The sequence below is a fragment of the Mustela nigripes genome, chromosome 14 (genome assembly GCF_022355385.1).
Source record: "Mustela nigripes isolate SB6536 chromosome 14, MUSNIG.SB6536, whole genome shotgun sequence".
NCBI lineage: Eukaryota > Metazoa > Chordata > Mammalia > Carnivora > Mustelidae > Mustela > Mustela nigripes.
Window position 1 is genome coordinate 19,952,768 of NC_081570.1, and position 11,500 is coordinate 19,964,267.

The window sequence follows — 11,500 nt, forward strand, 5'->3', positions numbered from 1 at the left end:
TTTGACTCCAGAAGGTGTCTTGTCCTTGTTTTCTCCCTGGTGGGGGCCCTGACTGGCAAAGCCATGGTTGAGTCCTCGTCCAGTGCCTACCTCAGGCAGAGCTTACGGGGATGTCCGCTTCCCTCAGGTACCTCCTGTCCCGGGCCCAGGCTGTGGGAACTCCCCACCCTTCCAGATCCACTCTCCCAGAGCCTTCTCAAGGCAAGTGAGTATGAAACCCTCCCACACTGCTTGTTGGGAAGAACTGGCAGAGCACTGGGAGGTGGGGCTGGGCAGACCAGTGCCCTGACCTGTCCCCTCAGCCAGGGCTGCACCGTCTGGGATAAGCCAGGAGGATCACCGGAGCCCCTGGCCTCTGCCCCGTATCCATCGGTCATATTGCTAGGTTCCCTGTGCTGACCCCCAGCGATCAGGTCACAGCCCCGCCCTCCAGCAAGACGCCAGAACCTGCTCATTTCTGGTCCTGTGCTTTCCACCTGCTGAAATTGTGGCCCTCGTTTCCAAGACTTGGCTTCAAAGTCTCTTCCTTGGTGACGTCTTTCCTAACCCTGCTCTATGTCATGTGTCATTTTAGTTGAACTCGCAAAGGATTTGGTCCCTGAATCCCGAGAATCTTTGGTGTTCATCCTGACGGCAGCCTTGAGGACAGCTGTAGCGGCTGGCCCCCATGGCCCTGGAGGGGCCTATAAGCTTATCACCCTTTGGAGCTGGAGTTTCTCCAGGGCAAGACAGAGCCCCCCACCCCTGTCCCTTCGTAGCAATTCCATTTTCAAAAATCAATTTTGCATACAGGGACTCATCTGAGAGTTGGCTGAAGGGAGAAGGTTCCAGTCTGGAGGACAACCACAGCGAAGTGGGCAGACAAAAGTAGTAAGGCTTGATCCCGCCCAGCAGAACTTTTTTAAAAAATATTTTATTTATTTATTTGAGAGAGAAAGAGCTGGAGCTGAGGAGGGGAGGGGCAGAGGAAGAGGGAGATGCAGATTGTTGGGCAGGAAGCCCAACGTGGGACTCCATCCCAGGACACTGGGATCATGACCCCAGCCAAAGGCAGACGCCTAACAACTGAGCTACCCAGGTGCACCCCAGCAGAACTTTAAATTAGCCTAGGGGAAACAAGATATAAAGAGGTGGCTGAGTGCTTAGTGTGTGCTAGGCCTCATAATAAAGTGTCATTTGTCCTCACCACAGCCCAGTGAGGTCAGTGCTACCATCCCCATTTTATAGATGAAGTAAGCACAGAGAGGTAAAGTGATTTGCTCAAGGGCACAGAGGTAGGAAGAGTGGACCCATGTTCAAGTCCAGTAGCCTAACCTACTTCCAGAGCCCCCACTCACACCCACGCTGTGGCCGGAGCACAAGGGGTAAAGCAGAGAGAGGCTGTTTTCCAAAGGGCTGGCTACTATGACCACAGAAAAGGGAGAATGCATGCTGGAGGCAAGCCAGGGGACACTCCCCTGCAGCCGTCTCAGGAGATGGCTGCTGTCACTGCCTTTGTTTTATAAAGGCAGAGAGTGAGGCTTATAGAGATTGTCACTGATCCAGGCCCACCAGGGACCAGGCACCAGAGCCAGAAGTTTAAGCCAGACCTGTTGGCCTCCAGGCTCCTGCCTTCTCACCTAAGCCCAGTGCACATCCTGGAGGCAGGGGAGCCCTGGGAGGGGCAGCGGCAAGTGGGGAGAGCACTCCTGCAGCTGGGGACTAGGGAGCACCAATGGAAGCAGAGTCTTTGGGTAGGCTTCTAAGGATGTGGGAGATGAGGACGTCAGAGCCACACTTACGGGGGGGGGGGGGGGGGGGGGAGTCAGGCTGAGGAGGTGCAGCCCAAGAGTTAGTCAAAGTGTCTAAGGGAGGCTGGACTGGTTGGGAGCACTTCTGTGAACCAGCCACAGGGTCAACCTGGTTGTTTGCCAGCACCTTCCAGAGCTGAGGAATGACAGATCAAAGCAGGGCACTGAAAGACCCCTCCAACAGCCTTGCATAGGCAGGACTAGAGGGGCTGTGTGGAGGCCAGGAGACAGGGAGGAGGAAGGTTCCAGAAGAGGCTGGGCTGGTACTAACACCTGGGCAGTGCAGGAGCAACAGCAATGGGGGATAGCTGGGGATGGGAGAGGGGGCAGTCTGGGCGCTGGCAGCAGGGGGCTGTTCGTAGCAGTGGGAACTTGGACATAAGAGAAGACTTGGTTGGGGGAGGAGGATACAGAGTTAGGGTCCAGAGCAGCGGGGCTGGGGCTAACGCCGCCCAGGAGACACATGTGGACAGGGAGGGGCAGTGGTTGTCAAAAGAGACTGTTGGGGACGCCTGGGTGGCTCAGTTGGTTAAGCAGCTGCCTTAGGCTCAGGTCGTGACCCCAGCATCCTGGGATCGAGTCCCACATGGGGGGGTGGTCCTTGCTCAGCAGGGAGCCTGCTTCTCCCTCTGCCTCTGCCTGCCATTCTATCTGCCTGTGCTCGCTCTCTCTCCCTCTCTCTCTCTGATAAATAAATAAAATCTTTAAAAAAAGAGAGAGAGACTGTTGGAGGGGGGCCCCCTGGTACCCTCTCTATGCTGGCTGGGCTCTTTCTGGCCCTTGGAACAGGCTCTTCACACCTCCACCCCCAGTTTGCATAGGAGGAAATTGCAGCTCAGCATGGTGGAGACACCTGCTTAAGGTCACACAGTGGCAGAGGAGAAACTCTACTTAGGGTCCTCTGACCCACAGTCTGCGATCCTTCCTTGACCCTGCTTCTTAGAAAGATTTCTAACCTTGCTTTCAAAGCAAGTTCCTCTCAGCAACTCCGCAGGCGGGGTGGGGCGGCCACCCACTCTAGGGATGAGGCCACCGAGGCTCTCAGGGGTTGGTGCCTGTGCTGCTCACAGCAGTTACAGAATAAGTGGGCAGCAGAGCTGGGGCCAAGCCCCTGGTGTCTCCCACCCAGTAGATCAGCTCAGAGATCTGAAAGCCAAGGCTTGGGTGCACCCCCAGGGTGCCGGGAGTCCAGGCCCGGTTTTGCAGCAGGCCCTGCTCAGAAGGTGTTTCCTCCTCCTCTGGGGCAGCTCCTCTGGGCTGCTGGTTGAGTCAGCCTTAGTCCCTCTCTGCTCCGCTCCCCAAGTTCTGCTCTGAAACTCAGCTGCCAGGAGTTCAGGAGAGCCCAGGTCACCCTGCGAAGGTGTCTGATCCCTACTGGACCCCTACAGGTAACACACCTCAGGGCGAAGTTTCCTTGCCAGGGTCCCAAGGGGCAGACATTGCCACCTGGTCTCCTGGGTACCCTCTGGGGCCTTAGGGGTCGGGGCAGGTGGGAGCGGGTCTGGGACTGGAACATTGACCAATGGGTCTGTCCCATAGTGTTGAATGGGAGTGGGAAGACCCGGACGCTGGATTCTGGCTCTAGAAGAAGGAACTACAGGGAGGGGCTGCTGCTGGGGACCCTAGGCTCAGATGCCCACAGCCCAGACCAGGCAGACCTGCAGGACATTTCCCCACCTCCGTACTCCTACACACACCCCCGGAGGACCCCTGGGGTCCCCCAACACATAGCATGACACAGCCCAGACACGCATCCAGCAGAGGATGAAGTACACAGGGCATATACCACACCATGCTGTCACCCGAAAGTCACTGAAGGTGAACAACAGTCACCCACGCGGCGTCACACTGGGACATGGTGCACCGACACACAGGCAGTGACACAATCTTCACACCCACAAAACAAACAGCCTCATAGACGCCTCCGTGTGCAGAGCTGTGTTGTGTTGGTCTGAGACCCTCGCAAGGGCACAATGTCACATGGGCTTGGGCCCCGGGCCACAGAAGAGCCCCAAGCTGTGTGCGGGCAGCACCCAGCACTGAACAGGGCAGATGTTCGGGAAGTAGTGCTAATGCGGGGCACACGGGCGTTCACGCGGGTGTTCACACAGGATCAGACCGGGCACTCTGTAAAGACAGCCGCACCAAGCCCACGGTGCAGGCAGCAGAGGGAGAAGGCGCGCTCAGGCTTGGACACAGACTCAGCAGGGACGGCCCAGCTCAGGCAGCAGCGGTCACAAGCTAGGACTTGCCTGCCAGAGAACGCTCTTCCCATCTTGGGCCTGCCTGGTGCCCTGCCCTGGCCTGGGAGGGCAGCAGGGGAGGAGAGATGGCCCAGTGGGCTCAGGCCATGCCTCCGCTCTGCCCACAACTCTGCCCCGGGCCCCCCGCCACGTCCACATGCCCCTCGGAGCTGGGCAAATGTTTTCCTTCCGGAGTCAGCATGGTGCCCGGGCAGCCTGAGCTGCTTTGCAGCCCTTGGCCTCTGCCGCCAGGCCCCTGGCCAGGTTCTGGGTCAGGAGAAGGGGGAGAACCCATGTGGCCAGAGCAGAGGGGCCCAGGGGTTGCAGGCAAGAGGGCATCCCTGGCTGGAGGCCTCACGGGGAGTGGGTAAAGTGGTTACCTCAGTGGGGAGGAAGTGGGGGTGTGGGCTGGGGAGGAGGTTGCCTCAGACAGGAAGGCCAAATGGGCCAGGGCAGGGTGGAGGTGAAGGGTGGAGGGAGACAACCCGTATTGGTAGATTACCAGGGGGTGGGGGGGGGGGGGGGAGCAGTGAGCAGATCTGGGTGTGTGTTTGTGTGTGTAGCCTTCCCCATGTGTGTACAGGCATATTTCTGCATTGAATTAACCAAGCCTTTACCACTGTCTGTTGTGGGCAACATATGGGCTTTTGAGGTGAGGCACTGTCTCTGTCTTCAAGGAGCTCACAATCCAGTTGGAGGAGGGGCAATGTGCGTGCAACACTCAGTGTGATTTGTGTGTATCTCGGGTCATGTTTTTGTCCCAAGTTATACATTCTGTGGGGCCTCGCGTGCACGGTTCAGAATATGTCAGGCATGTCCCTGGTGTGGGCCAGGGTCTGGGACCAAGACCGCATAGGGTCCTTGGTGCGGGACAGGTGTGCACTGGCCTGTCCATACAGATGGTGGTGTGATCTGTGGATGTCTCACTGTGGGTGGGCGTGCCTGCACATCTTCAAGGGTGTCTGTATGTCTTTGAGCCAGTGTGTACCTGGGCCCATGGGTCCATGGGTGTATCTCATGCCACCTTGAGCTCAGCCTTCCTGGAGTTGTACTGTGCCCACCGCCCAGGCATGTATTTGGGCAGAAAAGAGCAGTCAGCTCCAGGATGGGCCCTGTGTTTGGGCAGGGCTTGACCTGCCCCCTTGATCTGCCCCCAGGTCGCCACATGTACCCCAGCTGATGGGGCACTGTCCCAGCTGATGCCCCAGAGGGGACACCCATTTCAGGAGAGGCTCTGGGCCCTGCCCAGCCGCCTCATGGCGCACGGGCCACAGCCTGAGGCTGATGCACTCTTGGACCTCAGCTTCCTGACGGAGGAGGAGCAGGAGGCCATTGCTGATGTCCTGAAGCGAGATGCCCGCCTTCGCCAGTTGGAGGAGGGCCGCGTCAGGTGAGGCAGGGCAGGGGAGCCCAGGAGAACGGGACATCAGGCACTGGGAGCCCCAGTGTGCCCCTGCTGCCTCCCAGTGTGTGGCCTGCCAAATATCTGGGTGGTTCCTGTTTTCGTCCACTGGTCACCTCCACCCTTAACCAGTGCAGGCTCCACCTCACCTGAGGCAGCTGCCTTCCTGCCTCCAGTCTCACCCTCTCTGACCCACTGGTCATGCTGCAGCTGGAGCTCCCCAGATCTGTCCTTAATGTCCCCTGCTGAAACCGCCCATGGTTCCTCAGCACCTCATGTCAGGAGCCAGCTCCTAAGTGCGCCCGCAAAGCCTCCCTGATTAGTCCCTGCCAGCCTCCCCAGTTTCATCCTCCACCAGTAAGCCCCGCCCCTGATACACATACCTAGAATGTCCACTCGAGCCACTCAAGGGCATCAGAGTCCTTGAATACAGCCTTCTATGCTGTTCCTTCTCCCTGGAAGAGCACAGTGGCAGAGGAGCATGTGACTTAAAAGTAGTGTTTGGGGACAGGAAGACACCTCTTAGCTGTGTAACCTAGGGCAACTCTCCTGACCTCCCCAGCACCACTCTCCTCATCTGTAAAATGGGGCTAAGGAGCACTACCTCCTGGAATTAGGAGGGGGCATTATGCACAGTAGTCACTTAATGAATGATAATTATTCTCCTTCTCTGCCTGGAAAACTCCCAATTTGTCCTTCAAGAACCTAGTCAAATGTCACCTCCTCTGGGAAGCCCTCCTGGATTCCCACAGGCAAAGCTGGCCCTTCTCACATCCATCATGGCACCCACCTCATTATAGTGTACTTGTCTGTTCTGGATCCAGTCTCCCCATCAACCTGAGCTCCTTGATCCAGAGTAAGGATTGAGTCTGATTTGCTCTTGTGTCCCTGGCCCCAGGTACAAGGCCTGGCACAGAGTGGGTAGCAGGAATGTGGTTTGGATGACAGCCACACCCTCCCCTATCCCCCAGCAAGCTCCGGGCCTCGCTGGCAGACCCTGGGCAGCTGAAGATCCTGACAGGAGACTGGTTCCAGGAAGCGCGCTCACAACGGCACCACCATGCCCACCTTGGCTCTGATCTTGTCCGAGCCTCTATCCGCAGAAAGAAGAGCTCCATGGGTGAGAGGAGATCCCCGGGGTGAGACTGGCTACACAGAGCCCAGGGCACTGGCTATGCATGTACAGTAAGAGATGGCCCCTGGTACTGTGTGTCTTTGGGTGGGCACCACCCCTCCATGAGCTCCTGGAGGTGAGTGAGTTTCTCCAAAGGTCAGACTTCCTGAGATCCAGGGTTCACAGAGCTTCTCACCCGGGCACAGGAGATCAGGCTCCAGGCAGCGATGGGGAGGCTGAAGCTGCTGAGAAAGAAGTTGAAGAGGAGCCGGAGCCCAGGTGAGGAGGCCTGGCAGGGGGAGAGGAGGGTGCCTACCAGTCCTCTGGGGTCTATCCCCTGACAACCACCTCTCCCTTCTCCTAGGCTCGTCGTGGACAAGGCACCCCAAGAGACGCTCAGCAAGGCTGAGGTGAGTAATGAGTAACCCTGAAGAGGAGGTGGGAAGTGAGACTCAGGAGACCCTGGTCTGGGCCACTGTAATCCTCCTCTGTCAAATGGGGACAGGGACCTGGCCTCTAAGGGAATCTCAGAATCTGGCTCTTAGGGGTGGTGGGGGACTGAGCTAGGTGAGGTTTAGGACTCAGAAGTTACTGTCTGCCACCAGTGGGACGGAGTCAGACAGGGCATGCCGTGACACGGGACGGGGTGTGACATGCAGGCCCCACTGGTTTGGCAACTGGTTAGCTGGTTACCAGCCCTGCCTGGAGGGCTGTGCTAAATCCATCTGGGATAGCTAGCTGGAGCCTCTGGCCTCTGACCCTATCGTAACCTTTGACTCCTTTGTCACTAGTCCCCACTGTGATCTTGCTTTTTTCAGAAACCTGATTCCCCTTCACCATATGTCCCCCTAAAGTCTTCAGATCATGAGGAAGAGCCCCAGTCCCAGGAAGGTGAGCGGGAGGGTGTGTGTTGGGGACTACAGAGAGGTTTCAGGGACCAGAGGCATCTCTGAAGTGACCCCAACCACCTGTGTTCACCTTCCTTCCCCATCCTACTCTCTCCTTGGTGCGTGTATATGCGTGTGCGTGTCCGGTCTCAAGGGCTTCCCGCAGGACTGGAGCCTGAATCCGCAGGTCACGGGAGTGGCAAAACAGTCCCTCCAAATTTGCTTAGGGGCAGGCTAGAGAGGGCCACGCTCAGTAGCTCATGCCCCACCCCAGCCCCGGGCTCTGGGGCCCCACAGGTCTACACGGAGGAGGCGGACCCGGAGCCGGAGCCACGGCCGCGGGGAGCGGAGTCGCCGCCACCCCCAGGCCAGGTAGGCGGGAGCGGCCGGCGGCTGCTCCCAAGACCCGGAGCGGATTCTGGGCGGGGAGTGCCCGTGCACCAGGCTGAGAGCCGTCGGGGGAAGGGCTGGGAAAGAGAAGACGCCCCGTCACTTACCCCTGCCCCGCGCTCCCCAGACCCAGACGGCACCCGAGATCTTGCAGAACGGGGAGGAAGCTCCCGGGCCCAGCCCCTCCCTCGACCGCATGCTCAGCAGCAGCTCCTCGGTGTCCAGCCTCAACTCCTCCACGGTGAGGGGGAGGGGGGAGGGCTATGGCCTGGGGACGAAGGAGACGGGTGGGGGACGCCACCCTTCCATATCCCCGCGCGTAGCCTCGGCCTCACCCCTCCCTCGTCCCCTGATCTGAGCAACACCCCCTGCCCCGCGCTGACCTCCACCCCCGCCCGCAGCTGAGCGGCAGCCTGCTGAGCCTGTCGGGGGAGGCCGAGGCCGGCGCGGTGCAGGTGCGCGGCTCCGTGCACTTCGGGCTACACTATGAGCCGGGCACCGCCGAGCTGCGCGTGCACGTGATCCAGTGCCAGGGCCTGGCTGCCGCGCGACGCCGCCGCTCCGATCCGTGAGTGCCTGACCCGCTCTCGCCGCACCCCCACCCCGCCACTCTTCTTGGCCTATTTTTGTCCGTCTTCGAAGTGGGAGTATCAACGTCCTTGGGAGGCGCGGGGGTTGAGTGAGAGAACTCCTGGAAAGCGCTGCCCGGAAGCCGTGCTCTGGGCTGGGGCTGGGGAGGCCCCCCCGGGGGGGGGGGGGTTAGGAGCTGGGAGGGGCCCCCATTCAGCTCCGGTCCTCCCCTCCCCTCCCACGCTCCAGCTACGTCAAAAGCTACCTTCTCCCGGATAAGCAGAGCAAGCGCAAGACGGCGGTGAAGAAACGGAATCTGAACCCGGTCTTCAACGAGACTCTGAGGGTGAGGCTGCGACGACCGGGCGGCCCCCCATGCGTGAACCCAACGCCCCTTCCTGCGGGGGCCTGATGGCTGGGGCAGCCAGGATATGGTCGTTGCCCGTCGCTTGGACCCTCCGTTGTGCGGGAGGAACGGCAGGGCGGCTCTCCGTTCGTGCGTTCCCCAGTGGGTCAGCCCAGTGCTGGGCATGGCGCTAGTCCAGACCTCCCATTAAGGCCCTTCGGGGCTCCCCCAGATTCCATCGTGCAAGGAACGCGGTAGGACAGCCCCCCCCCCCACCAGCCGTCCACACTGCCGCAGCGCTGAAGCCAGCGCCAGCCGCCCAGCCGCCGTGGTCCCTTAAAGCGCACCTCTTGTCCCCAGTACTCCGTCCCGCAGGCCGAGCTCCGGGGCCGCGTGCTGAGCCTGTCCGTGTGGCACCGCGAGAGCCTGGGTCGCAACATCTTTCTGGGGGAAGTCGAAGTGCCTCTCGACACGTGGGACTGGGACTCTGAGCCCACCTGGCTCCCTCTGCAGCCCCGGGTGAGGCAGCCTGCCCGCGTGGGGAGACCCAGCGACGCAGGTGTCCCGCCTGCACCCTCCCCCGCCTACCCCCCCTTTCCTTTGCTCCAGCCCCCTCTGACCCCGCCTTTGGCCGAGCCTCCCCTCGGCCTTGCAACCCTACTGCCCGCCCCCCCGCGGCGGTTGGGTCCCCCGGCTAGGTGCACCCCATCCGGGTCTGGAGACCTCACCCCTCGATGGCCGCTTTCGCTGGGGCCGGCTCCAGCCCCTGACCTGACCGCCTTTCGCAGGTCCCACACTCTCCCGACGACCTCCCCAGCCGCGGGCTGCTCTCCCTTTCCCTCAAGTACGTCCCCGCCGGCTCCGAGGGTGAGTGCCCCACGAGAGGCCACGCTGGACGGGACCTGGAAGGAGGGGGCCTCCGGTCTGGCGAGGGCGAGGGGCGTCAGGCGAGGGCATGCGGCGGCAGGGTCTGAGCCCAGTCTCTGGGCAGGCGCGGGACTGCCCCCCAGCGGGGAGCTGCACTTCTGGGTGAAGGAAGCTCAGGACCTCGTGCCGCTGCGCTCAGGAACCCCCGATACCTACGTACAGTGGTGAGGGGCTTCGGGCCCGTCCTGGCTACCCTTCCTCCCCGCCCTCCCCCACCGCCCACGCGCTCTGGAGCTCCCCACCTCTGACAAACCCCTTGTCATCAACCGTTCTTGATCCGCCCCCAGTCTGATCTTCGACCACTGTGCAGGGGTGAAGGGGACAAGAACAAAAGCCCAGAGTCAGAAAAGTTAAAGACTTCCTTCAGGAGCTGCATTTCAGAGTAACAAGCCATAGGACTTGTTGGAGAGCCGAGGCTGGGGACCTGGGAGGTCACAGGGGCTCTTCCATGAAAAGACCTGGAAGGTCAGGCTGTGGGGCTTGGCCCTGAACTTGCAGTTCAGTTATTTTCAAAGTAAGCTCTGGGGGACCTCTAGGGGTGCCTCTGGGTGCTGCCCCACACTCAGTGAAATATGTCGGACTGGTCAGGTTCTAAGTTCCCAGCCCTGATTTCAGGCACAGACGTTGTTTTCTTTTACTTCTGGGTAATGTTTTATCTTGCAGGGTGGGTTCTGAGGCTTTAAAAAGTTTGGAAACTACTTCTGGGGGCAACAGGGAGCCAATGAAGGTCATTGTGCAGGGAAGTAGCAGAACTGTATTTCAGAGACTGTACTCTGGGGTCCTACGAATAAAAGTTGTAACTTTTAAAGACAAGAGCCTGAGAGGTAGCTGGCCCAAAGGTCCACAAATAGTGAAGGTTTGAGTTCAGGACGTAGGTGAGAGCCAGAGGGCATGGACATTGTGAGGGAGAATGAGTAGGATCTGGTGACTGGTTGGTTCTGGGGAGCGTGAAGGGATAGCCACTTGATTGCCAGCCTACCTGCCCCACAGTTCAGTGCTGCCCGATGACAGCCACGCCAGCCGCCAACGGACAAGGGTTGTACGACGCAGCCTCAGCCCTGTGTTCAACCATACGATGGTTTACGATGGCTTCAGGCCTGCTGACCTGCACCAGGCCTGTGCTGAGCTTTCCCTCTGGGACCATGGGGCCCTGACCAGCCGCCAGCTGGGCGGCACACGCCTCAGCCTGGGCACTGGTAAGTGGGGCAGGGCCCCGGGAGACCTGATGCTGAGACCGGGCTTAGTGTGTGGCCTTGGGCACTTCTCCACCCTTCCCTGAGCTTTGATATCCACTGTGAGCTGGGAGTGGCAGTGGGTAATCTGGGACCCAGCAGGCATTCCTTGGGACCTAGGGTGTCCAGGGTAACCATGTCCTTCACCCCTGTCTGCACATATCCAGGGAGCAGCTACGGGCTCCAGGTACCCTGGATGGATTCCACAGCGGAGGAGAAGCAGCTGTGGCAGATGCTTCTGGAGCGACCATGTGAGTGGGTGGATGGCCTTCTGCCCCTCAGAACCGACCTGGTCCCCAGGACATAGCTGCTCTACAAGCTCCACCACACTCCTCTCTGGACCCCCATCTCAGGGCCTGCCCTTGGCCAAAACCAATAAAGTCTATTCTAAGGGCAGCAAGAGGCTGATGTCTGTTTTTGGGCAGCAAGGGCGATGGCAAGAATGGGTGAGGGAAGTGAGAGGGAACAGGTGAAGAGACTTCAGACTCGGAAAGACCTTAGGAAGCTGGTCCCAGAACCCCCGGCCCCCTATACCTCAGAAGTTGCCAAGATCTGGGGTGTCTGGGTGGCTCAGTGGGTTAAGCCTCTGCCTTCAGTTC

The 11,500-nt window shown here is 59.9% G+C and overlaps 1 protein-coding gene across 3 annotated transcripts; it reads left to right on the top strand.

Annotated features, from left to right (window-relative positions):
* The first annotated feature begins 2,962 nt into the window (after positions 1–2,962).
* SYTL1 (synaptotagmin like 1) lies at positions 2,963–11,304 on the top strand. Of its 3 annotated transcripts, XM_059376810.1 has the most exons (15): positions 2,967–3,178; positions 5,191–5,423; positions 6,407–6,555; positions 6,756–6,828; positions 6,914–6,959; positions 7,368–7,440; positions 7,711–7,808; positions 7,954–8,067; positions 8,228–8,394; positions 8,646–8,742; positions 9,103–9,261; positions 9,531–9,609; positions 9,734–9,833; positions 10,660–10,865; positions 11,069–11,304. In XM_059376810.1, the coding sequence occupies exons 2-15, from the start codon at positions 5,233–5,235 to the stop codon at positions 11,206–11,208; spliced, it is 1,692 nt and encodes a 563-aa protein (XP_059232793.1). In that variant the 5' UTR covers positions 2,967–3,178; positions 5,191–5,232; the 3' UTR covers positions 11,209–11,304. The 3 variants fall into 3 exon arrangements, with proteins under 3 accessions (XP_059232795.1, XP_059232793.1, XP_059232794.1); XM_059376812.1 differs by lacking the exon at positions 9,734–9,833 and having other exon boundaries at positions 2,963–3,178; positions 11,069–11,157; XM_059376811.1 differs by lacking the exons at positions 2,967–3,178; positions 5,191–5,423 and having other exon boundaries at positions 6,413–6,574.
* The last annotated feature ends 196 nt before the right edge of the window (positions 11,305–11,500 follow it).